At 40.0% G+C, this 27,224-nt stretch overlaps 1 protein-coding gene across 9 annotated transcripts; it reads left to right on the forward strand.

The window, feature by feature from the left end:
• The first annotated feature begins 313 nt into the window (after nucleotides 1-313).
• ATG4C (autophagy related 4C cysteine peptidase) lies at nucleotides 314-26,188 on the forward strand. 9 transcript variants are annotated; one of them, XM_030494943.1, is made up of 11 exons: nucleotides 314-660; nucleotides 4,013-4,143; nucleotides 5,426-5,509; nucleotides 5,939-6,172; nucleotides 9,484-9,814; nucleotides 11,865-11,968; nucleotides 13,410-13,546; nucleotides 16,848-16,926; nucleotides 17,595-17,671; nucleotides 21,607-21,726; nucleotides 24,793-26,188. In XM_030494943.1, the coding sequence occupies exons 2-11, from the start codon at nucleotides 4,068-4,070 to the stop codon at nucleotides 24,961-24,963; spliced, it is 1,413 nt and encodes a 470-aa protein (XP_030350803.1). In that variant the 5' UTR covers nucleotides 314-660; nucleotides 4,013-4,067; the 3' UTR covers nucleotides 24,964-26,188. The 9 variants fall into 9 exon arrangements, with proteins under 9 accessions (XP_030350803.1, XP_030350810.1, XP_030350812.1 ...); XM_030494950.1 differs by having other exon boundaries at nucleotides 11,898-11,968; nucleotides 24,793-25,881; XM_030494951.1 differs by having other exon boundaries at nucleotides 340-537; nucleotides 11,898-11,968; nucleotides 24,793-25,881.
• The last annotated feature ends 1,036 nt before the right edge of the window (nucleotides 26,189-27,224 follow it).

The raw sequence follows: 27,224 nt of genomic DNA on the forward strand, positions 1-27,224 counted from the left end.
GAGGTGTTTAGGCTGGAAATTTACGGAGGAATTTGGAGATTTAGGAACCGTTTTGCCGTAGTGGAGTTAAAAGACACAAAATTAATTTAAAAGCCCAAAGAAACGCTACAACCAACCATTCAAAAAAAGGCAAAACCCCTTGAAACGCAGCTGCCGACACCGTGAAGGGCCGCCGCTGATGGCGGGGCTGCCCTTCCCGCCCAAAGCCTCCGACCGCCCGCCCTGCGCCCGCCTTCCCGGGGGCTCGCCTCCCGCCGCGGCCGGTCGCGCCCGGGCAGCCGGCCCGCCTCGGCCCGCCCCGCCGCGCCTCTTCCTCCTCCCTCCTTCCTCTCGCCACAGGCGGCGGCTGGAAGCCGACCGCCCGCTCTCCCGCCGGACTACAGCTCCCGGCATGCCCCGCGCAGGCCCGCAGCCGGGCCCGGCTGTCCCCCGCGGCAGCGCCCGCCGGGAGGTGTAGTTCCGCGCGGTTCCCCCACAAGGCTGAAGCCCCGGGAGGCCGCTCCCCGGCCGGGCTGCGCCGCGGAGTTCACCGGGCGGGTAAGCGGCGGCCTCAGCGCCTTCCGGCCGGGCTCGCCGTGCTGAGCGGCTCCTACACCTCCTTCACGGTGATGGCGCGACGCGGGGAGCCTTGACGGCCCGCCGGCAGCGGCTCCGTGAGGGGTGAGCGGTTGGACGGCGGCGGGAGGCGGGGCGGGAGGGAGGGAATGTCTCGGTGGTGGTGGCCCAGAGCCGGCCGCTGCCGGGCGTCCCCGCAGGCAGCGTCCCGGGCCCGGCGCTGCGCTCCCAGCCAGCCCAATCGTGTGTCCCGCAGGGTGAGAAGCGCGCCCGGGCTCTCCCGCTGCCCTCCCCGGGCTGTGGTAACCCGCGGCGGGCTGGGGAGTAACCGGGGCCGCCGGAGCTGCTTTCGGTTCCCGATGGGAACGGTTCGGGATCCTCCTTCCCCCCCGGCCCGGCTGTCTGCGGCTGACAAAGCCCGCAGGAGCCGTCGTGAGGACACAAAGACCGGCTGTGGAGAGCAGGAGTGGTAGCGAGCGAGTAGAGAGGCGGCTGCTCCGCGAACGGCTCTTGCTCGGCTTTAAATCCTGGATGGGTGAAATGTTCGGGTTTTGTTACGGGATTAAAAAACTGCACTGTTTTTCTTCATCTGCCCCTTACAAAGTGTTGTTTCTGACTGTCTTAACATGTGCTTACAGCTGGAAAGGGGTAACTCCTTAAAAATGACCTCTTGGCATTATGGTCCGTCAGGGACTTCTGTGTGGGTTTTGCTGGTTCAGTTTCTTCTCAGGTAGCAAAAAGTACAGGAGGTCTTCATTCTTAACTAGTAAGATAGTTATATTTAGACTTCATTCATCCCTTTTGCGGTGTTAGGTCGCTTTTCTGTTAATGAAAACAAACAAATTCTGTTGTTAGGGAGGGTTTTTTCCGTCTCTGTTAACTAACAGCCACCTCACTGCAATCATCCCCCCTCTGAGACTGGGTAATGGGGGCTCTGAGAGCATCGAGTTTCATTTATCAGTAAGAGGTGGGTCTTGCCCTCTGTGAATTAACATCGTCTTAGTAATGTACGTTTTAGATAACTTCTTAAATGAGACAACTTCAGTATAAAACCATTAGCTTTAGGTTTAATAATGGGTTTCCTTTGTGCCTGTTGGGCTTGAAATATGTATTCCCTGTGCCCTTCTCCTGATGTTGTTCAATTAATTCCAGTAGAACTATTACTGATGGCATCTTGCATTGATGGGAAGAGCCTGCGTTTTTCCAGTAGGATAAATGTGCCTGTTTTGTGTTAGCATTCTTCTTAGAAGTCCTTTTCACATCTTTAGCATAATGCTGGGGAAGAAATATAACTGGATGAGAGAAAAATGTGCTGCGATGACCATTGTCTTTTAAAAGAAAATGAGCTTCTTTCTCATCTCAGTAATTTCTCCTTCAGGCCCTTTCAGAACAGGAGGGTTCGTTTCATTTCTAATTTTAGCCAGAGGGAGCTTTTACAGGTATTGGCTTTTAAGGCAATCAGTGGCCTCTGCATAAATGACTGTTGCTGATTGATCATGTGAGGACAGACTCGACCAAACACATCTCCTGAAGAAGTTCATCTTGCCAGCTTTGCCATCTAGAGTCAGTGATACAGTCAGCCTTTCTTTCTTTTCCTAAAGAAAAAAGAGAGGGGAAAAAGCAGGAAATTAAACCCCAACCTTAAACTGTTTTTTTCTTCCTTCCCCTACAAAAGCCCAGCTAAACATGAGGCTACTCACAGTAGCGTTGTAGCCATCTGTTATTTTCACTAGCCAAAAAATGTCACTCTTCCCCCCTGTTTGTGAGCTTGCATTGGATCTTGTTGCATCAAAAACTTGTTGACTGATTTGTAGACAGTGGAACAGCAGAAAAACATGCTAGGGATGGTTTGGGCAGTAGATTACTGTTTTCCTGACCTTACCTACAGATCCCAAATACCATGCACCTGTGTGAGTACCTTCACGCTCTGAAGATACTGGCATCCTGACATCCTCACACTCTTCAGTTACACCATCAGTTAGGCTTTACTTAAAATATACTCCCAGTGGGGAGAAGCAACACAGTTTAGTCTTCGTCCTGCTTCTGATCCCAGTTCAATGGGGAATAACACATGGAAAGGTGAATACAGTTCTAGATTCTCTTTTTGAAATAAGGATGTTATGTATAGCAGCAGTGATGGTGTATGCTCCTGGTCCAAGTTTATTGATTAAATGAGAGAGTTCACTTCACATCATCCGATGTTACCAGAGCTTGGCTAAAATTTCAGTGAAGGCTGCAGTGATGTACCGCTATTGATCAACTCTTGATGTCCCACAAGAGCTCCTGGTGAAGCAGGAGCTCATAAGTTTTCAGCTATCTATGCAAATATAACCAAGAAAGCCTCCTGTATCAACTGTTTTAAAGCGAACCATTGACAGAATACATGCAGTGGAGGAAACTCTCCTAATTAATAGCAAACACCCTGTTTCAAATGGTGCAGGTGGACTACAGAGGGAGTTCTGTCCCATTTTCTTGGATTTCTTAGAAAGAGGGATAAAGTACATAATGTTTCTGTATTACTACCAATTTAGGTTGCTGTTAAGGTTAAGTCCCTCGTGTCTTGCAGTTCAGAAAGTCAGTAAAAGTGAATTTCCCTCCCACCACCCCACTTGGAAAATTTATAAGCAGCAAAATTAATCTGCACTGTGATGTTTTCTACCACTATTTTACCACTCTCATTCCTGTGATACAGCTGCACTAATGTAGGCAACATGATCAAATCAGGAGAGAGCCTTTTTATGCATTGCAAGTGATAATTAGAAGAGATGTGAAGTTAACATGGATTTTATGACACTATTCTAACAATCTTTTGAGGTTATCTCTCTAGCACGTTAATTCTGTGCAAAATCATGTCGCTGTTACTACGTATGTTTTCAGTACTGCGCGTTTTCTGTCTTGCACATGTAGAGCAAAACATCTTGTGCTTTTGTCTTTCAATTCCTCCAATGCCTGTAAACTTTGGCTTAGAAAATTCTTGATTAGAAATCTGAAGCCAGTGCTGTTTGTCAAACTGAGATTGCTCTATAGGTGCTCCAAACCCCTGATATGGCAAAACCAAAAGTGCTTATTCCACTCAGCAGAAGAGCATCTATTCTATTTAGTGAAATTCACCTTAGCTCTTCATTTCACTGCCAGTTAAATGATTGTACTCTAAATGAATATATGCTAACACAGGTTATATGCTCTACATCAGTTTGTTGTGCAATAGAGAGCTGTTGGAGAACATTATACTTTATTTAGCTTTGTGTAGTAATTTTATTGGTGTATATTTGGAATTAAATTATTTTATCACTTATTCATGGAATCTGTGGTTGTTTCTCAGTCCTTGGTAGTGGAGGAATCTGCAAGTTTATTACTGTTCTGGCCATGTTAGGCTTAAGTACTGAAGTGGGCTGGTGGTGATACTATACCCTGTGCTCTCAGTGCCCACGAATGTGTTTCTATCTTGTTTTCACAGTAGCAGAATTGAACGTCTTACAAGACAGCGATGGCTTTGTCTCTAGCATTTGAATATGGAGGCCACAGGGACAGATGAAGTAGAAAAGATAAAATCAAAGTTTATGTCTGCATGGCACAACATGAAATACAGTAAGTGAAACAGTGTATGGGAAAATCCTGTCTCCATTGACATGAATGGGAGCACGATTCAGAAACTTCACTAATATTAATACTAAAAATGCAGTATGGTCCTTGAAACCCTTTTTACATTGATCCTATAAATAGCTCAAGTAAACAAACTTCTTTAGCTTTTATTTTTTCAAATAAAGGTTCATAATTTCTTTTTAAATGACTTTTTTGAAAACAGTAAATTACGTAAATCACTAATTTTGCAGAGACTTTTAAAGAAGGGTTAATATGGAATCATCTGAAGCACAGATTTTTATTGTTATTATTTTTATATGTACTTTTCTGGAAAAAATAAGGTGATGTGTGAAGTACAAACTCCACTGAAGAATCGCACACTTGAGTAACACACTTTTCCACAGTTGAACATCAGCGATTTATTTACAAGCAACCAGATTTTCAAGTGTGCCCTTTACTAACCTGTCCTTAAATTTAATTTTTCTACTTTCCCTCTAGGGCTGAGGTTGCTCAGATTTACCACCAGGTTTCTGATAGATTTTTGTTAATTCTTATAACTGAGTCTCGGAGCTGCCTGGCAAGAGGAAAAGATACTTTTCTTCTACTTTCTTTAAGGCTACCACATGGCTGAAGGGGAATAATAGTCATTCCACCCCATATGTGATAGGAAAAGTTCAATAAATTGTGGATTTAGGTTATAAAAGACCCTAAGATTTAGATTTAAGTGAGAAAGTTACTCTTTGTGGGCCCTATCAAAACCTAAAAGCTAAATTCTGGCCCTTTGAATTTGTGCAGTGTCTTACACTACCCCTTTTTGTGTCTGAAATCTGCAATTTAATTCTGTGATGAAGTATGTTTAATCCTATGGGAAAAGGAGCACACTTCATGCATTTTCACTGGTCATATGCGTAGCTTATTGTATATTATTATAGGAGTTGGAAACCTCACAGAATCAAACTATGCAGTAATGAATTCACAATAGAGACAAAGCAACTAGAGCTCAGCTTTAGCATTTCTGTATCTTAACGGTTTCTGTGCAGTACCACCATTGTATTAACATTCTAACAGCCACACATGGATAACATCATTACTTTGAAACCAGAACTCTAAGCAGTGTTTTGAAGCACTATGAAACTTCTTGTTATTTATGAAAGCAAACCCCAATATCAGTACATTTGCTCTATATTCACTTCAGAGATGGGTATCTTTGGCTTAACCAGGTGCTGTTAGCAATTCCTTTTTGGAATATGTCAGTCACAAATTTATGTTTCTTTTGCATCTGTTTTAGGTTGGGTGTTGAAAACAAAAACTTACTTCAGTAGAAACTCTCCAGTCTTTCTGTTGGGAAAATGTTACCACTTCAAAACTGATGGTATGTACATAGCACTTAACTCATTCCAGTCTCATTCACCAGGTGCTCTGTAAAGATATTTGTAATCTTCTACAAAGCTTATTATTAACAGTTACCACATTCAAAATGTAAATCTGGAAAGTTTAGGGAATGCTTATTTAGATGTCCACTATCACCACTAATGCAAACCATCCTAACCTGCTTTATTCAGATTTTACACTGAAGTCTTGTTTCTGTAAATATTAGTGCTGTAATTTATTCATTCTCTTTTTTCAGCTGGCACATTTCTATTACGTCATATTTCAATTTTCCTTTCTTGTTTTTGAAGCAATCATTACTTTTTGCAAGTTTGGCCTGTTTTCTTATATAATAGTTGCATGTTCTTTACTTTCCTTCTAATAACTGAAGTTCCATGCTAAGTTATAACTTAAATTGTGCTCTGCCTTACAGAATCTGGTGAACTCTCTACAGATGGGTCCGATTTTGATAAAATCAACACGGAGATTTCAGGAAATGTTGAGGAGTTTCGTAAGGATTTCATTTCTAGAATCTGGCTGACTTACAGAGAGGAGTTTCCTCAGATAAAGGGGTCTGCATTGACAACAGACTGTGGCTGGGGTTGCACACTGAGAACTGGCCAAATGCTGCTGGCTCAAGGTCTTATGCTTCACTTTCTTGGTAGAGGTAAGTTATGAGAGATGATCTCTTTATTTGTATGATAAGCATGGGTGGTCTATAGAGAGTGTGGTGGTCTGTATGTAGCCCAGATCTAAAGTGCAAGCTGGGTTTGATTCTGGACTCCTCACTAATATTGGAATTGTCACATTGCACCAGAACAGTGATCTGGCTGTCCTGTTCTTCCATTCCTGAAAAAAGGAATACCAAAGCAAAGGAAAATACTGGCAAGTCCACAGAAGCTAGCTGTGAAATGAAACACCACAAAAACTTGTGATCCCATCCCTGGACATTGTTATTGTCCATGCAAGTGTCCAGTTCTCTTGAAACTTGCTCCTTTCTTGAACTCAAGATGTGGAAATGAGTTCCACAGCACATAGCTGTGGGCTATGGCAAAAGTGATGTTCTTTTATCAGTTTTAAAGCTGTGCATTATTCAACTTCTAGTATTAATATATGAGTTAATAGAAGGATTCTAATCTAACTTCAATACATCATTCTTTGTGTTTAAATTTTCACTCTTTCATTTCTTCCCTTCCCTCCCCCCTCCCGTACTTACAGAGGAAGTTCTCTTCTTATCATTGTCTATCTCAAAATACTCCCTTAGTCATAGCTGTTTGAAAGAAGTAGCTTTAGGAGACTTGCAACACTTTCTACTTTCAAAGGCAAGGAAAACATGCACACCCTCACCATTCCAAGTTGAGCTATGTCCTGTGTAGAGGCATTTTTGGTTCTCTGTAGTCAACCACTTCTTTCCATCCTCTTCTCAATCCCTTTCATAATCTACCACATTGCCCCTTTCAAACAATCAGTCGTCTCCTCTGTCACCACAACTTGTCAAAATGATCCAGGACATGGGCCTGAAACCACCCAGGCGTGTTAGCTGGAGAGAATACAGTGTATTGTTTACTCAGCCATTTGTTGGATCCCAGGAACACTTTAGTAGAAGATAGTTCTGAAAGCCTGTTTTGATGATGCTTTGTACTTACTGTGCAAATATGATGTAAGCTGTGAACGTGGTCCCAAACCAGCTGCATCACAAAGTCTTCTTTCTTGGCAGTGTCAGGACCGAGCTGTCAGATCGGCTTATGTTCCTTTTGCTGTAGATATTTAAGTCATAAAACATTCATTATCCCTTTCAACTGACTGCAAATACCAAAATATATGAAAATACTTCTGCTGAGAACACAAATCCCTTAAATATAAAACCTGATCAGAAGACTACCTGTGAGTAGGCATGTGTAATGGCTCGTTCTGAAGTAACCCCAAATAAAAAAGCCCCAGGTTTATATCTTTAAAATCTGTGGTTACAAAGAATTCTTTGCACTGTCCCCCATGCATCCTAATCTGGGAAGTGATTTGGTGATTCCAGAGTGCTAGTGTTTCTGTGGCAATCCAAACGCGTAGAAAAATGGAATATGTATGGTCTTTCTGGACTACTTTTCCCATCACCTACTCTTCTGACAGCTGGTGAATTATCTTTTGGAAAGCTTTTTATGAGGTCTGGGTAGCTTTTTGAAACATATTTAAGTGTTTGCATGAAGTTTTTCATCGCTGTTTACTCTTTTCCCAGAGATGTTTTCATTATAGTTTAATGGTATTGTTTCTGTTACAAAGCAAAACTTGACTGCAGTTACTGGCTGGAATACTTACACTTCCACTGCTATGTGGAATGTTCCAGATATTGTTGAATGATGTTGTGAGTTTTTATTGTAAATACTAAGGTGCTGGTAGGTTTTACTTTGAAACGCTTGTGCTTAAACACTGACTTAAATTTGAAACTCACAGTATCATAGAATCCCAGGCTGGTTTGTGTTGGAAGGGACCTTAAAGCTCATCCAGTTCCAACCCCTGTCATGGGCAGGGACACCTTCCACTAGAGCAGGTTGCTCCAAGCCCCTGTGTCCAACCTGGCCTTGAACACTGCCAGGGATGGGGCAGCCACAGCTTCTCTGGGCACCCTGTGCCAGCGCCTCAGCACCCTCACAGGGAAGAACCTCTGCCTAATATCTAAGGAATTCCAGTACAGGAATAGCAAGGCCTGTGATGTTGTTACACTGAGCTTACACATGCATCTGCCTGGGTCTGCAATGGAAAATGAACATGAGGTTTCATGGAGGAGTGCCGCTTGTGGTAAAAGGCACTGGTGCAGGGTGGTTGCCACGCTATAGAAGTGTGAGTGACATGGATTATGGCCGTAACCAGCAATACTTGTCACATTACTGGAGCCCTGAATTAGATTTTAGAATTAAAATATAGTTGCCCCTGTGCTTCCTCTTTGTTTCTCAAAGACTGTTACATGGATTCTTCAGTATCAGTTACAAGGAAGGCTGCAGCTCTTGCTCTCTGTCAGAAAAGGTCCCTCTTCCGGCTGTAATGGCAGTTTTCTGAGCCTCCAGGACCTTACCCAAACGTGGCTCACCAAGCAAAAGCACCTCATGTGTAGGGTTTGTTCCTTGCTTGCACGTGGCAGCCTTTCCCTTGCCTTCTGGAATGTTTATTATGGACGTTCAGGGTGTGTTCTGCTCTAACAGTACACCCGCTGTGTTTCAGAGGTTTCCTCACATGCTCTGTGTTGCAAGTAGTTGTTTGAACTTGACTTTCAGTCATCTGACAAGGGGAGCGTTGCTGTTCTCTAGACATGCTGAGCCACCATTATGCAGGAGGAGGAACGCTGTGTGCAGGATGCATTGTCAGAGAAACCTTCAGCTGGAAATGCAGGCTGTAGGTGCTGTGCTGACTGATACTTAAATAAGTTTGTCATTAATCTTGGTAAAGCATTCACAGATTTAGGGAAGAAATCTTGTTATATTTGTGCTGATCTGTGTTGTCATTTTGCCAGAAAGAGGTGTTTGTTTTTAAATGAATAATTCCTCAGGTTTGCTTATTTTCTCTTAATAACTGACAAAGCAGAAGAATTAAAAACAGCTTTTGAAACTTCTTGTTTGATGTGGATAAAGCTCTTTTTAGCTGGTACTTTCATATGTAAGATAGTTGTACCCTGTGCCTTGTAATCGGGTACATCTTGTATATTTAACTGACTGGGATCATGGAATCTGACCTCTATCTTAGTCCATTTGTTAGCAATTTGTGCTGTTAGGATTTCATTTCACCTGCTGTTCAGGAGAAGATAAAAGCAAATCATACTCCCCTCGAATTCTTTGTTTACATTTTAACACTGACATTTGCATCTCAGTATGTAAATTACATATTATTAGTTGAAGGAACATGGGGGAGGAAGGAATGAAGGAATGTGCTTTGCTATTTATACCCAAAAGTTAATATAAAGCCTGATATGCCTCTTAAAATTCCTTGCTGCAGCCTGGGTCTGGCCAGATGCGTTGGACATTGACAATTCAGATTCGGAATCGTGGACAGCCCACACGGTGAAGAAGCTGACAGCATCATTTGAAGCATCGCTTACAGCAGAAAGAGAACCCAAGATCCTGTCAAATCATCATCGGGGAACATTAAAGAGAAACTGTGGTGACAGTGAAAGGAGAAATGAAGTTTATCATAGAAAGATCATTTCTTGGTTTGGCGACTACCCGCTGGCAGCTTTTGGCTTGCATCAGCTAATAGAATATGGAAAGAAGTCTGGGAAAATTGCTGGAGATTGGTATGGGCCTGCAGTTGTTGCACACATTTTAAGGTAAAATACCTTTATTTGTTGTTACATGTTACAGGAGAAGCATTTCCAAGTGTCATGAGATTACTTCAGCTTAATTGAGCATCTAACCGTTCATTATGGGCTTTGTAAAATGTCCTTATTAGTAGAGGTTTTTCAGAGGCAGGCAGGGAAATAGCAGTAGGTGCAGGATCCGAACTCCGAGCTGTTGTTCAATCTTATTTCAGGAGAGAAAACAAGACATTCCTGTTTTCCTGTACTTTGGGCAGCAGAAGTCCCACATATTTCTCTCAAACCCAGGCTTTTTTAAGTAGAGCTGCATTTAATGAAATGTTCTAAAAACTAACCACTCTTTCAACCTTGGAACATGCATAACATTAGAAATTCCTTTTTTTTTTTTACACTGTAACCTGGGGGCTGTAATGTACTGATAGTGTAATGAAATGTCAGAGCTAAAATTGATGTTTTCAGCATTTCTTTGCACACATCAAATTCGTGTGAAACTGTAAATGTATGGGACTATTAATATTATAATTACCTCACAGTAAAAATAAAGGGGCTGTGACATTCAGCGTGGTTAAAAAAGAAAAAGTCGAAAATCAAATTTCTCCATGTTATTTGCCATATCCTTGAATATTGCCTTTTGTTTTGTTTTCATTTTCTTTATAGCCTTATATATGCTGATGTTCTTGGTGGATTCCAGTTTACCTGTAAACTGAATCACTAAGAAGTTTAAGCAGCAGAAGCCAAAGTTCATCTATTTATCTTTATATATATATATATGTGAATAGCTGAATTTGGTATTTATTAGTATAAAAGTACATTAATCTGAAATGAACCTGTACTGAAATAATCAGGTGTATATGTGCATACAATGATGCAAGAAGTTAGTATTTTTTATGTGTTTTCCTCTTTTTTTTTTTCTTATAATAGACTGTAGTGGTAGGACAAGGGGTAATGGGTTCAAACTTAAACAGAGGAAGTTTAGATTAGATATAAGGAAGAAGTTCTTTACAGTGAGGGTGGTGAAGCACTGGAATGGGTTGCCCAGGGAGGTTGTGGATGCTCCATCCCTGGCGGTGTTCAAGGCCAGGTTGGACAGAGCCTTGAGCCACGTGGTTTAGGGCAAGGTATCCCTGCCCATGGCAGGGGGGTTGGAACTAGATGATCTTAAGGTCCTTTCCAACCCTTATGATTCTATGATTCTATGAAAAGTTCTTTTTGCTTCCTTTAAATTGCAGTAGCTTCTTTACCTAATGGGAGCAGGGGGGTATTTGGTACAGAAGTTACCACAAACCTACCCAGTGATCTCTAACACTGCAAAGGTTTCCTTTCCTGGATCTCCCTCCCCTCTTACAGCAGTACTAACAATGTACAGCGCTCTCATAACCTGAGAACGACTGTATTAAATGGTTCCTCAAAATATACTGGGAAATAAAGGGATAGTGACCATTTAATGCAAGCCTGCATTGAAGTCAAAGGCTAATCTTCTATTTTGAACAATTTAATTTCTTTACAAACGTTGTCCTTGATTGATGATCATGCTTCAGACTATGGACATAGATTTTCTTTTTAGTTTTTAGCTCCATTACTCTTACTCTTTTGAGGATAGCCTGATATTGCAATTGCCTTTCTGAAAGTTTTGGTGAAACCTCACAGCTTTTTATGTGCTAACCTTTCTATCCGCAGACATGAGGTGCTAATTTGTGGCTGGTTACACGAACTGAGGTCAACTAAAGAGATCTATTGAATTGAAAAGAATATTTTGGTCAGCAAATTTAGCCTTTATTAGATCAAAATATGTGACAGAACATTGTTATAAACAGAAGTTATGTAGTGAATATGAATTTCATTGGAAGTTAATGTGATGCTTTGGGCTTTTTTGGTGGTTTTCATTGTTTCTCCGAAACAGTCAGACATTGGTTTTGCTTGGGAAAAACATGTTGCCATATACACTGAATTCCACAAAAACCCACCAAAAACCCCAAAACAAAACTCCCAACAAATGAAACCCAACCTGTTTCTAAAAATCAACTAATTTCTGTTTATTCACTGTTAATTCATTTAAAGTCAGAGATGAGTTAAACAGCTTTGTGTTTGTACTTAGAAAAGCTGTTGAAGAAGCACGAGACCCTGAGCTACAAGGAGTAACAGTCTATGTTGCTCAGGATTGTACAGGTAAATGTTGTGATCGGGGAGAATTCTGCAAACATTTCAGATGCTTTTTATGCCTTTCAGCAAGCACTTAACAATAGAGCTCTAAAGGAGAAAAATAAACTCAGAAATGGATCCACATAATTGAGATTATGTAGACAAAGAGGTCCTTGATATATGCAATGTTTGCTCTCTTTGAGAATCGGATACCAGAGCTTGAAAGCTTTGTACATTGCTTGTTTGTGTCTTACAGTGGAATTCCAAATCCAGCAAGAGAACTTTTCCTGACACTCTGCCTGTTGTAGCTTTTTATTTTCCATTTAAATCAGTTGATAATCTGTTTTGTACTTGCTTCAACGTTGTTTTAGCAATAAGCTAGTAAAAACTTCCATATCTTACTAAAATTAACCCCCAAAACCCAACCAAACAAGTGAAAAATACTTCAGTTAGATTCGTTAGCTACATTTTGTTTGTCTTTTGCATCACAGGATTCTGTTCTACCTATTTTTCTAGTGGAAAAAAATCCCCATTCCACCAGTCTTAGGCTAGTAAGAAGTCATTTTTGCTTGGAGCTCAGAGATGTGAGCAGACTGGTGAACCCGAGTCGTTGGTAACCTTTCTTCTGCTTCCCCGTGGCATTTTAACTCCTCAGTAACAGGCAGAGATGCTTAGAGCTCAGGATGCTCAGGAGAAGAAAATGATGACAAGATAAACTAAATGTGTGGTGGAACTTTACACTAATGATTAAATCTAAGCACAATGTATTCCTTCAGTAACCACATTTAGCTGCTAGAAACTTGAGTTATGCCATAGCTGATCTGGACATAGGACAGATGAGACTCCGTCCCTGGGGAATCAGGCTGGTTTTAAAGAGACACTGTTAAGTCATACACTGCAAACCAGTTTCACCTGACTTGCAGTGACAGTGGAAACTTAAAATTCTATTAACTTTCCACTTCTTTGTTCTGGTGATGATTTTCACATCTCAGTTTGGAGGGAGTAAGCAATAATACTGCATGATTCTTTCTCACTCATTTTCAATGACTGTGTTGTGTTAACTTTACACAGTGAACTTGAGTATTTATTAAAATCAATTACTGTCTTTTAGCATGCAGATGTTTCTGTTAATTGTAGGCTTTCAAATTTTAGATTACTCCTTTTAGAAATTGTTTAAATGAAGTGAATAAATATTTATTAGCTTTCTCCTAACCTCCCTCTACTGCATTTCCTTGGCAATGTACTTTGCCTCAGCAGTAGCAGATTCCAGTCTACAAAATACTGCTGAAAATAAGGAGGCTTAACACTGGTTTTGATCAGTCACTCGGGAGCTGTGTTTCAGGAGGACAGTGAGATGTTGAAGGACTGCAGGTTTAGTTTGTCAGACTAAGTGCTGACATGTTGTAGGTGTGTCTTTGTCAAAGCAGTTGTGTTTTAAGTATTAATATTTCCGCGTGTCTCCTTTCAGTTTACAGTTCAGATGTTATTGACAGACAGTGTTCTCTTATGGAGTCTGGAAAAGCAGCCACAAAAGCTGTAATTATATTAGTTCCTGTGCGGCTCGGTGGAGAGAGAACAAACATGGACTACTTAGAGTTTGTAAAGGTATGAAATGAGAGTTCAATCATTTTTCAAAGAGTAGCACGAAGCGATATGAAAAGCGACTTCACGATGGTAATCTTCTACCTATTAAATGTGTGGTGGTGATTTTACAGTTGGAGGTTGTAAAGTTTGACTTTACAGATTTTAAAATTCCCCATTACAAGATCAGACATAATTGCGGAGCACATGATGTCCCTTGGTGAAGCAGTGATAACTGTCCTACTCTTGAAGTAGCTACCTGAGAAGACATTAAAGCACTGGCTTAAATTACAAATAGTAATTTAATATAGCACCACTCTAATGGCATATGTAACTAAGCATCAGTCAGCATTTAAAAATACAAATATACCAAATTCCTTCATCTGTTTCTTACTTTCTTAAATGTCAAGTGGTTTCAGGTTGTTGCTTGTCTGTTCCTCCCATTTCTTTCGTCTTTTTCTTTCCCTTAACAGAGGGGATAGCAATTTTTTCTATCTTAAGTCACTATTTCAAGTGTTTTGTCACTATCTGGACATTAGGATGAATGTTTCTAAGGACAGTGATGCAGGAGTAGCAAGCAGTTACCACAAATAAAAATGACCTGAAAGAAAGTGAAACTCAAGGAGAAAGCAGAGAGGAGGAAAGTCTGTGCTGTCCTTGTCAGCTGAGGTTCTGCATATGGTGCTAACACCAGAAGATCTCCTGTAATCCTACCTCTTGAGCTCAAGAATACTTCTTTTAGAGAAGAGATTGTTCTCTTAGCCCTCCCGCTCTATCGTTTTCTATGCTGCTGTTTAAATTCTTTAAATTCTTGGTTTCATTTTTAAAAGGCCACAATGTAGCAGCATGAGCAAAATCTGAGTCTACAGCTTTTTTTGTTTAATGACTGTCTCTTCCCTGTAAGATTTCATGAAAACATTTGGTTTTTAATGGCATGGGGAGATGGAGTGATGAAGCCTTTTATTTAAGTGATGAACTATTAAATTGTGTTTCCTGATTCTTTTCCTTATCTTTTCAGACTGTTGGTTTTGAAAAAGTTTTAGTTCTTTTCCGATGAATTCTGACACAGTTAAGATAAAGCCTGTGCTCTCAGAGATGACCTGCAACCACTTTACCTTCAATGTTAACTGCAAAGAAGCCTTTCAATCAGTCAGGTCCAGGAACACACATAGTACCTTCATTTGTGAGCTAACAGTTTTATTATTGATGAGTATCTGTGGCTAGTTTTAGTTTCACCCTGCAGAGGCTTTCTCAGTTTACTCTCCGTGCCACTCTTTTGCCAGAGCACAACACGTTTGTGTGGCACTGGGGTTCATAGCACAGTCACAGTATCCTGGCTTGTCTCACAACTGGCTTTTCCAGGGTGATTCCTGCTGCTCATTTACCAAGCCTGGTAGTGCCTTTTGCAGGCTGGGAATGGAGGCTGTGATAAGAGAGCTTTCAATTGCATCTATTCGTCACTCCAATCTCTATCTTGACTGTTCATAAGAAGTGACTGAATTTCTTGGGGTCTGGATTTAAGTTAAAAATGCAGATTTGAGAATGTAGTACGAGAGGTAATTTTTACAAAGGATTTTATATTTATGGATGAAAATGGATAAATTTTTTATAATTCACTTTTACAAGAAACTTCCCATAGATTAAACAGTTATTCATTACTCCAAGTAGCTTTGCTCCCTTTCTGTTTCACTGGCAGAGGATGTGTCCTCAGCTCTTCCAGCCTCTGATCTGCTTGAATGTTCTGTAACTCTCAGCCATTGAGGAGCACTTGCTAAAAAACCCTTCTCATTCCTATTTTAATTAAGCAGCACCTTCTCTTAACCTGCATAAACCACACTGAAGTTGACTTTGTTAGCATTTGAGGTGAGGAGCACAGTAGTTTTTGTTACGTTACATTATCATTGTCTAAGCAGAGAAAATTTTATCTCAAGCAGCTTTGGTCTGATTAGTACAGGAAATATCAATCATTTTGTTGAGAGAAGTTTTTCCTGCTTATGATAATGTAATGGTTATACTTTTAATGGTTGATCTCTTAGAGGAGAGGATATAGATATGGCTGCCAGCTAATGCAGATTTCACTTTAGCTCAACTGATAATCTTCTGTCTTGCTGGCCCAGGTTGGGCCAGTGTCCAAGTTTTTGGACCCAACACTTGTCAAGTGCCACAAGAAAACCACTGTGATTTATGGATACTTAAAGGCTGTTCAGTTTTTGGAGTATTTAATGGTCTTGGGCTTCAGTTGCATTAGAGCAGTTGGGCTCAGCTTTCCAAAGTGTTCAGCGTTGGCAAAAGTCAGATCCCACTGGAGCTGGTGGGATAACTAGTGGAGAACTCTGTTAAGCCAAGACTGAATAGTCACAGAAAGAGGAATTTCAGTCAGTTAAACTACTGAAATGTTCTTACCTTGACAGAATTGGGTTATACAGGTAAATCCTCCCTAGCACTAGAAGGGTCTATCCATAAAATCAGTACTTTGTAATGCAATAAGTCTGCTCTGTTTGTGTGCCAGCACAGACCCGTGGTTACAGAACCCAACTCTTCTAAACCTGAATGAGCAGAAGGACACTGGCAGCACTGGTGTGACTGCAGCCCACAGCTGATACCCCAACTCTTTCTGTCCCTAGTGGCTCCTAGCTTTGCTGTGGGTGGAGGAGTATGTTGCTACACCTCCAGACTGAAATGATTCCTGTATTTCACCCCATGTTCCTCTTTAAATCCCATTAGGTGTATTTGTAACACCTCTTTCTCAAAGTCACTACATACTGATGGTTCTGATTCCTCCACCCTCACAGTCAACATCCAGTGAGATTTATGGGGCTTGTCTGTTGTGTGTGTGTCTCTCCTCCGGTACTTTGGGCTGGTGTTCTTAGAGCTGTATCTTGTAATTACTCTTGCTTCAACTGGCATTTCTCCCTGTGATGTCAAAGTTCATACTCTGGACAGGCTCTGCATTTGAATGCAGAAGAAGAGACCCCCAGGGCCCAGGGAATGTAAATGTATGTGAACTCTGTGAATCTGAATGCTTGATACCTTTTGATTAAGCAACCTGGGCTCAATATGTATGACATTGTTTTGTCTCCTCCCAAAAAATGACACTGCCAATTCTCTCAATGGATGCGCATCTCATGGAGGACTTTCTCTGGAATATCTGGTGGTATTTTCATTTTGGTCAGTTTAAAACTGAGCCAAGTCCCAGCAAGTCAAGTCATTCTTTATAAAGAAAAAAAAAGCTGTTTGCCTAAAAACAGTAAAAAAACAACAAAGGTTTTAATTCAGTTTAATATTTACTCTGTTTAGCACTAATTATTTAACGTTCTTCTTGTAGGGAATTTTAAGCCTGGAGTATTGTGTTGGTATTATCGGTGGCAAACCCAAGCAGTCATATTACTTTGCTGGATTTCAAGGTTAGTGTTTTAATCTGTTATGTCTGTTCAGTATTTTTCTTTCAGAGTTGGGAAGTTAATATTGAACCAGTGGGAAATAGCGTGATTAAAATAGCAAAATGAGTACCTTATTAATTCATCATATCTACCCAAGTCCAGTCATTTGTCATTTACCTCCTATAGTAATTGGATTCTGTAAAATGTACATTTAATTTCCCTTGTTGCATAAACAAGGCATAATTTATTTGTTTCACCAAACTTGAGGAGCATTTGCTGTTCCTATCTGGCAGCTCTTATTTACATATTTACTTTTTAGTAGTTTAAGTGCTGTTAGTTGATGCTTAAATGACAAGCAATATATTCTTCCTGTCAGGGTGAAGTAGCACAATACATTTTTCATATGCAAACTCCAGAATATAATTGTGTGTTTGTAAAAGTAATTTTATCACCAAAAATTAAATGACAGTCTCATCACTTTATAAAAATTCTGCTTATACAAGCATATTTGATTATGCAAAAGTTAATCTGTCCTGCAAAAACCTATGCTTCAGTCAATGAATATCAGCCTGGCAAGCAGTTACTTGCTGGCTTCCTTTTTTTTTTCAGCTGTTCTGCATAGAAATTGGATTGTAAGCAGTGTAATAATAAGGTGTTTTTTGAATTACTTGTCTTCTGTTTTGTCCTTGTAGATGACAGTTTGATTTACATGGATCCTCATTACTGCCAATCTTTTGTAGATGTCAGCATAAAGGATTTCCCTCTTGAGGTAGTATGGATATAGACCTGGCACTGTTTTCTTCCCATATGAATCAAACACTAATTATTTAGAGATGTACTAGCTGGCTGCATCTTTATGGTTTTACAGTTATGTGTTATTTATCAAAGTCCTGCCCTTCTTTATAGGCCTATAATCAACAAAAATGACCAGAGGTTAAAAATTCAATATGGGGGTTTAATTTTTACTTCATTAATCTTTGCCTGTTTCTTTATAATGGTCAGAAAACCTCAAAACCAGATCATTGCTTCATTTAAGTAATTTTCCATTCAAGAAAACAGACAATGTTTGGAGCTCTTAAACCTGAGTTAATTGGATTTGCTTTTGTTAGTTTGCCTTTTAGTAATATTTATTTTGTTTTACTTTAAATTCAAGTTACAGTCAACATCATGGAGAAATTAATGTAGTAATTAATAGTAAAGAGCCTGTGGTCAGTTTGGAACCAGAGTTCCTATAGCTTTACCTGCCACTTCTTTATCTAGGAACTGGATATTATATATATATATATGGATATTATATTTCTATCCTGGAGTAGGTGGTTGTCATTTTAAATGTAGCTTTTGCTCCTAACAACTTTGCAGGTCACTCTTTTAGCTTCATACAAGGCTTATCAGTGAGGTTTGTGGTTGAGTAGATGAGTTTTACTCAAGTCTTCTGAAATGTTTAATAAGTTTTATTACTATTATTTTTATGGAATGGTAGTTTCCAAGAAACTGACAGGTCTGAAGGTGTAGGTGCTGTGTTTGTTCTTCCCCACCCCCCCAACCCCTTTCTTGGCCATGAGTTGCTGGGTTCATCTAGAGGTAGTGAATGCATCCTTTCAGGCTATGTCTAGGTCTTAAAAATCATGCTTGTTTTGGGGGAGAAAGGGTGTTCGCCTTTACTTTAAACTCTTGCTAAATAAGTTGCATTGAAAACAGAGCTAAAGGAGGTTATTGAAGAACTTGATATACAAGTATTGTGGGAAAACATCATCAGTTGCAGAAGTGTTCAATAGCCACAGTACTCACAGTAGACATGCTTGGTGCCATCCATGCAGACTCTCCTTCTTGGTCTTGTGTCCAGCTTCCACCCTCTTTGGAGCAACTCTTCATTCAGTGTAGAAACAATCTTGGGTGCTCCCACTGCTTAGGACAGCATCAACTGCTCTAGACCAGAGTAGGCTATTAGTAGTGGTTCATCATGCCTTCTGTTCTGTGAAGTTAAGTGACCTCCTACACATGGAAACTGCTTCAGAAACAACATAATGCATTTAAATAAACTTGAACTGAGAACAGTGAACTGCAAGGTCCTGTCTGTTGTCACCATGAAAAGAAAGATCTGTTAATAAACATTGATCACACCACCTTGATCAAAATATCATCAAATAGTACTTAGGAAGAGAACTTAGAGGACTTAGACAGGGCTAATGTTAAATCCTACTGCTGACTTAAAGCAAGCACTCTGTATTTTTCAGTATTAGTGCTTTACAAGATGCTTTAATTAGTGTGACATATAATACAGAAGTGTAAGGTTCTCTAGGAAATGAGAAGGTTCTGAAATAAAAAGGGAACATGGCAGCAAAATGTATCAGAAATATATCCTAGACAGGAACTTTCCTTATTTAGAGATGCCTTTAGATTTACCCCATCGAGATATTTGGAAGAAGAGTTGGTGAGTCCCAGCTCTACCTATTTGTATTGCAGCAGCAGCCAGGGGTTATAACCAAGATCCTTGCTCCTTTATGCTAATAACTGTAGTAAAATACAGTGCCTTCTCTGAGGATTTTACAGTTTAATTGGGTAAAGCAGACAAAAGATGGGAAGAGCACAAAGGACCAGAGCTAAAGCAACTTCCTTAAGGTCACACCATAGCACAGTGGCCAAACTACAAACAATACACATCTTTCTGGTTTCTGTTCCCATGACTAATTCTCCAGCTTGTGCTGCAGCTGCATTAATATGAATTTCCAAATAATAATCATGGTTTAAAATGTATTTTGAAGGTCTGTGAGCTGCCAGCTTGGCTTGATCGCATCCTAATGCTTTTCTGCAGACAGAAAATATATTGCAATTTAATGCTTAGTGCATTTAATAGTATTATATCTTTGTCCAGAAATGCCAAAAGTAAACAGAAATTGCTTTCTTAGTGTGGATAGTTGCTTGTTAGATTTATCTGTAGGGAGTATTTTCAAAATTGACAAATTGTCCAGAATAAGTTGGAAATCAATCCACTCTGTATTGGCTTCCAGAATCCATTTGTTTGGAGGAGTGAAGAGAAAATAAAAGCCTACCCACTTCTTTGTTGAACAGTGATTTGTGCAGCGTGAGGAGAACTGCCCTCAACAGTCCAGCACAACTGTGGTTACTGTGCTGAAATGGGATCTGTAAGGCAGGGTCTGATTTATGTGTTTGATGACACAGGAATGAATATTCAGAATACAGTTTCTGCATGTGAAATTTGAAGAGAATTAAGAGAGAAAACAGTGACTGAAATCAATCGTGTAGAAATTACACTTCTCATCTTTGCTTCTATTATTTTTTTAGCAGAGGTTTAATAGAAATACCTCTCAGGTTTGTAATCACAAGTAAAGAACAATATATTTCAATATGTAAAACTATTACACTGACAGGCTCAGGTTGGGTAACTAGTGCTGTCATCTTCTATAGATTGACTTTCCTGATTGGGAGGAAAAAAGAAGATAAAATGGGTTTCTAACCCACAGACTGCTTGTTGTTAGCTGTCAGGGGTTGCCATAGTCAAATTAGATTGTAACCATTGTTAATCCCTCATAGAGGAAACACAGTGGTGTTGTGGTAGGCAATCTCCTGCATTGCTCTGTCCTGGTCCTGTGCTGAGCCAGGAGATGCCTGAGCTGAGCACAGCTTATGTGTCAGTGTGGAAGGAAACAGCACGGAATATTCACCAGAGAATATTGATCACTGGGGGAAGTTCAGGAAAACAGAGCCCGTTGTAGTGCAGATGTGATGCGTTAGGGGTTGTTACTGAGCTGCTGCAGCAGGATTGCTGGGGTTTGATAAAGGCAGGATGATGGGGTAGTCCTGTGTGTTAGGAGCAGAATAAAAAGGACTCACAGCCTTGGAGAGACAGGCAGTGGTGACTAAATAATGTCAGGTATTCGGCAGTGAGCTTCACCAAACTACAGTTCCTGTCATAACCACACACAGAATCAGGGTAGTCAGCATATACTTACCTTTTCTGTCATAAACTGTGAATGAGGAGTGTGGGGAAGAGGTTTTTGTATTTGTTTTGTTTTCCTTATAGCATGGCTGCTGATAGTATCAGTTCACAGCACTGTGAGAGCATCATCTGTCATGAAAAGAGATTTCACGTTAGGAAAAAAACATTTATAAAGCAGGGCATGTTGTTTGTTTTATTCCTTACTACTGGATTATTGTAATGTGGTTTTTGCTTTTGTGGGGTTTGTGGGGTTTTTAACCCATTTTATTTCCTAAAGGAAAACGCATGAGGTTGGTTTATTCCATTATGTCTCTTTTATAGAGGCTGGGGGAGGGAAAGGGGCAATGGGCGGTGGTAGTAAAGCAGTAAGATAGTGCAAAAGCTGTTATAAATTCAATTTGCAGAAGAGCATTCTCCTCCTCTGCCTTGGGAATATTCATAAAGTACCGCTCGGAGCCGCAGACCTTTGACAGATTCAAACTAACATGGTGGTGTGTGCAAGTTTGGGGAATGCAGCATAAACAGCAGGAGGCTTTATACGTGTGGAGAAGAGTGGAATTACTTCAGTGTTTGGGGGGGTGGTGATGGGAGAAATGACTTCTAAAGTGTGTGCTGGGTTTTAATTCAGGTGATACAGGGGGTTGTGTGTTAAAGGTGTTGGTGGAAAACAAAGTAAACGCGTTGGTCTGAACCATTCTCAACCTTAACAGTGTCTTTTATGTTTTTTTTAATCTTGAAACTCGCAGTCATTCCACTGTCCTTCTCCCAAAAAGATGTCATTCAAAAAGATGGATCCGAGCTGCACGATAGGATTTTACTGTAGAACTGTGCAGGACTTTGAGAAGGCTTCTGAAGAAATAACGAAGGTAAGTGTGGAAGTGACTGACTGCATTCCTCAGCCACAGCAGATTGTGTAGATTGTGTGTGGATAAGGGGAGAGAATCGGCTTCTCCCTTTTAAATAGGCATAATTCTTTCCTCGATATTTATTCCTGCTTTTATACTCATGAGAAATCCGGTTTGTTTTTCATCTCATCCGATGTTACCTGGGTTGTGTTGCGAGAGGCTCTGCAGGAATCGCGACAGGGCAGCCCACGAGGTGGCACTCTTGAAATGGGAATATTCCCGCAGCCAGCGCTGCCCTGAGCGGGGGGGGCCGGGAGAGGCAGGCAGCCCGTGCTGGGGTTTTAAATGGAACTGTTTGATCAAGCCCAAATCGTGTATTATTTCCTGTTAGCATAAGTGCTTTTTGTGATGGCATTTAAGTATAAAGCAGTGGGTTTATGATGTGGTAATGCTGGTTTGAAGCATACAGAGCAGGTATCACCCAGCAGATCTGATTGTGTCCTTCCACTTCAAAAACACTGGCATAGGCTTGTTTAACTCCAAATATGATTGACTTTTCCCCCTTGATTACTGCAGTATGTGAGTGTATGAAATACACATTAATACATTGTATGAGCTGTGGTAACAAATAACTGTGCTTTTGTGGTTTAAAAAATAGTCTGTGAAAGGATGCAGCAGCAGCAGGAGATGGTCACAATATTAATATTCTAACCACAGCAGTTGTCACAACAGCACAAAGAATTAGTGTTTGTGCAGCATTTGGAATAACCTGTTAAGTGGTATTAGTATTATAGCCAAAAAAGCATTTTTAAATGTAATACTGTATGTAATCTCTAGTAGATATTGATTGATGCTGAAGTTGTTTCTTTGATTCTTGCACAGAGAGGTAGAAAATAGATTTTAAAGTAGCAGAAGTTCCTAAGCAATGGATATATGGGAAATTTAAATAGTGAAGTTGCTATTTTTCCATGTTTTCCTGTTCTGTCATGGATAACAAAGAATATAAAAACATGGTAAAAAATAACCCTAATTACAAAATCGTTTGCATTGGAACCTCTCTTTTTCTTTCTCTTATTTTCTTTCAAGTTTGGGATTGAACATATGTTGTGAAAATACTCAGGGCTGATCCAATTCTATTAGCCTGTTATTTTAGATAGAAGTTCTTTAATAATAGTGACATTATTTTATATAACTATATTTTGGGCACAGTAAGTTTGAAAATAAAGGAGAGTTTGGATACAAATGCAACGTGAGAACCATTCTGTGATCTTTCAGTCCTTTCCTTCACATCCTTTGGTTTTTCCTGCTCTTCTGTTATCTCTCCCTTTGTTTGCAATTTGAGTGTGATAACTCTTGAACTATCAAGCACAGCACACTCCCAGTGGCCCTAGGTAAGCTAGACTCAAAAATTGAGGCTTTTGCTGCTTTTGTTTCCATATCAAAACCCATCACAACAAATAAATAATCCACTTGGGCTACACCTGCATTTGCCTGTTTGTAGTCCCGGTTCTCAGGAGAAATTAGAAGTTCTCTGAACAACTGGACTGTTTGAGCGTTGAACTTGGATGGAGTTTAGCACAAAGAATTAAATGTTGCAGCCACGACCATGGCAGACTGATTCTGACACTGAAATGCTAAAATATATTGGTGCTTATCAATAAACTCTCTATAGAAATCATCACAAGTAGCTAAAGAACTTGCAAGTTCCGATGAACTGAGATGTGGCTTGATAATAATTAGAGTAATCTCAACTGAGTCCCCCTTGACTCTAGTTTAGGCCTTTTCCTGTCTGTCCAGTTCATGTTGTGTGTTTAGTATTTCATCACTTCCCTTAGTACATAGAGGTGTTACGTGTACCTGTAGAGAAGGAAGGTTCATGGCAAGTTGAACACAGACAATGGCAGTGGAGCTGCAGGTGTATTTCTGTCCTGGTTTGGAGGGACCATCTCTATGATGAGTTTTCTGTAGCAAACTTGCAGTTAGGAGCTGGCCTAAGTGCACCCATCCACTTCACTCCCACAGCATCCGTGTGGCCATCAATTCCAGTTCCTACCAAGCCAGCTTGTGTCCCACCCCTGAGATGAAAGGGTTTGCATCCAACTGTCTGATCTTCTCAAGAAACAAAGCATTTGTACATCCTACAAACTTTTTTCTTCCTAATGCTCATCTGTTACTCTTCTTTTACTGATCACCGTGTGCCTCTCTCCTGTATCTCCGTGCTCTTTTACCCAGATTTCACATTACAGTAGCCAAATGCAATTAAAACAGACAAGAATAAAGTAGGAAATTTGAGACCACAGTAAAAATCAAGGATTTTACTGTATGGTTGATTTATTATTTTTTTAAAGACACCCCCCATCAGCCCCTGTCTTTTGTTTTTAACATTGTTCTTATATTTAGGGTTTTTTTACTGGTTTAGATGAATGTTCTCATGAAATTATGTTCAGTGATTTTAGTTCCAGACACTGCAGACCCCTAGGCTAATGTAGTTGTGTGTCAGTGCATCACTGTGCTGGGCTTTCAAAACGGGTAAGAAATTACATTTAAAAAAATAAAAGTCAGTGAACATTTAAGTGTCCAAAAGAGCCTGAAAGGCTGAAAAGTCTTTCAGTATTAGGTGGATTTTTATGTGATTAAAGGTATTTTGCTGATCTGGTTTAGTATTTATCATTGCTCACCACCCACTTTCTACATGCTTAGTTTTATAAATTTATAAATGTAGATTTTTTTATATATATATATATATATACATATATATATAAAAATGTAGATTTTTTGGCACCCTGGTCACCACAACCCGGTACTGTCATCAGTCTGCTTTTAGCCATGTGCTCTTGATTGGCTTATTTCCATAGGTGTAAGTGTTGAAACTGTTAATAAAAGCATTGATTATTGTACATGCTGATGCTACAATAAAAACATCTCCCCGAGATGCTTAGTTGCTGCAGAATTTGTGCAGCTTGTGCAGTGCTTCTGTTTGAATATGATTCTAGTAAAAATTGTAACGTGCCATCATCAGATCAATAGCACTACTTACTGTGTTTCTTCATTTCCAATTAACGTTTTACCTGGTGTTTTATATTGTAGATGCTGAAATCGTCATCTAAGGAGAAATATCCCTTGTTTACTTTTGTAAAGGGTCATTCTAAAGACTATGACTTTGCTTCCAGTCCACTCCATGAAGAAAAACACCTTTTCCCTGAGGATGAAAAGAAAAGATTAAAAAGATTCAGTGCAGAGGAATTTGTCTTGCTTTAAGGACGTTTTACACAAGATTATTGGCAGCTGACCTGGAGAACACTTGCTTTTTAGAAAACCCCAAATGTTTGTGTCCTCCTCCCCCCGAAAGGCAAGCTTGTGCTGAAATGGGTCTATTTTCATAGAGATGAGAATGTTTTATATGTTAATAGTCTTTAAAATGCCATTTATAAATGCACTTACTAATTATTTTTGTTCACTACTAGTTGATGAGTTTAATGTCGCGTTGTGCTAGTGAAAGGTAGAGGCCAGAGTGTGCTGAAAGGTGCCCACAGCCTGGCCTTGCCCCTCTTAAAAAGCTTGGCCATCCCCACAGCCCAACCTGTGACCCTGATGTCGTGTCAGCCCAGGACACATTCCAAGCAGAGGCTGCTGGATTCGTGGAGGTTTTATGTCATGGCTGCGTATCCATAGGTTTTGAGACCATGTCATTTCTGTTTGTAAGGGAAGTTTGAGCCCTGTATCCATGTGGGAAGGGGATAACTCTAATCTGTCTTGCTAAGCCCAAATACTACTTAATGCTGTAATAGTGATGCACATCCCGAGCAGCACAGTGTGGGAGAGGTATAAGTTTGATCTATCAGTAGTAATTGCCAGTTGCAATCCTGATATAATTATATAGGCTGAATTGTGAGTTAAGGTACTATTTAGCAGTATGATTTTATAATGGTTTCTCATTAAGCTTGCTTTGGAGCCTTAATATGAGGAGTGAAGATAAAGTATTACCTTTCCCCACCATTTTTAAAGGTTATACTGTTAATATTAACTGCAACCAATCAAAGCAGCTAAAGACAATTATTAGAAGAGTGTTTGTTTCTTGTTTCAACTACTGTAACATTGAGGTTTCTCTCCTGTTCGTGCAGCTTTTAAATCCAAGCAAATGGGGGAGTGGATGTTAAAATTCTGGGCTGTGATTCTTAATTTTCTTTCTTTTCGGCTCTGTGTTATTGCTGTACAAATGATTCCTTGATGGTGTGTGTTCTCAGACTGCAACCCAATGTACCTACATAGTTTCATGTTTTAACAAAGTAAATGCAATATTTAAAATACCTATTAACACTGCTTGGAAAAATAAAGGAGGTGTGAAAACATGAAATGCATGTGCCTGTTATATTAATATTACATCCTCTAAGAGTGAATATAATCCTGCATCTAAACCAATATTGTAAGGTGTAAATACTCTGTTTATTTGCAATAAAGGCAGGTTTTATTGTTGTGTTGTAAACCAAATGTTAACCTATTCTAAGTGCTGTTCAGGCACAGGAGGCACAAACGTTGCTGATCCAAATAATCAGCATCACGTGGATTCACTGAAGCACCTTTTTCCCCTTTTATGAGAAAGAAGTGCTTAATAGATGGATTTGAGGCAGAACAAGATCTAGTCTATGTATGTGTCAGGGCTGGAGAGTGCGTTTGCATGTGTTAATTTGAGTTAATATTCCAAATGCCAAAATGAGATTGCATTTGCTTGTTTTCAGGAGAAAAACCCCAACCCATACATCATTTGTCTAAATTAGTAAACTCTGCACTGTTGAATCCTACTAATAGTTGGCATAACACTACTTTTCAATGCTGCATGTATGTGAGGATGTTTGCCTTGATCTTACTTAATATTTTTCATTAATAGCCCAGAAGAGGGAGTAAACAACGTATTTATGGAATTTAGATGTCAAAATGAGGAGAATTGTGAATGTCAGTGAGAGCTGGAAAAGAGAAGATTCCTGTGTAGTGAAGCACAAGTTAATGTAGCTCTAGCAAAAATAATGCCAAACTGTTGAGTGGTTCCTTTGGGTAACAGTGGGCAGGAAATTAGACATGAAGTTGTACTTTGCTTTCCCATTTAAACACAAAAAAGCAGCCCTATGCTGCATCATTAGAAGCTTCTGTCACAGAGCAGGGGGATATAATTGGTGTAATTTGGTTGCAGTGATGCTCTCCTTTCTGCTTACCTTTCCATGAGGAAGGCATTAACTAATTAAAGTGCACAGAGGAACAGGAAAAATGATCGGGAGCCCGCAGGGATGGATTTAAGGAAGATTAACTTGTAGCTACGTGGTTTTGTTAATCTACAGCTGAGGAGTGAGGGGAAGGAGAGAAGCACTAAGGTGTACAAGTACATAGTGTGTGTGGGGAGAGGAGGTGGGATAGGGAAAAGACAGACATTGTTGGGAATGGGGAAAGTACTTGTGGAACAGCTTCTTGCAGAGGAATGCGAGGCTGTGTAACATCCTCACCCAGAAGCGTTAGTCTCACGTGTTGGG

This window comes from Strigops habroptila, chromosome 8, assembly GCF_004027225.2.
Source record: "Strigops habroptila isolate Jane chromosome 8, bStrHab1.2.pri, whole genome shotgun sequence".
In the NCBI taxonomy this organism is placed as follows: Eukaryota; Metazoa; Chordata; class Aves; order Psittaciformes; family Psittacidae; genus Strigops; species Strigops habroptila.

Bases quoted from the DNA above. Each gene is read 5' to 3' on its own strand.
- ATG4C (XM_030494943.1), top strand. From the start codon at position 4,068: ATGGAGGCCACAGGGACAGATGAAGTAGAAAAGATAAAATCAAAGTTT. The intron at 5,510-5,938 runs GTATGTACATAG...TCTGCCTTACAG, and splicing joins TTACCACTTCAAAACTGATG to AATCTGGTGAACTCTCTACA. The intron at 9,815-11,864 runs GTAAAATACCTT...ATTTAAAGTCAG, and splicing joins GTTGTTGCACACATTTTAAG to AGATGAGTTAAACAGCTTTG.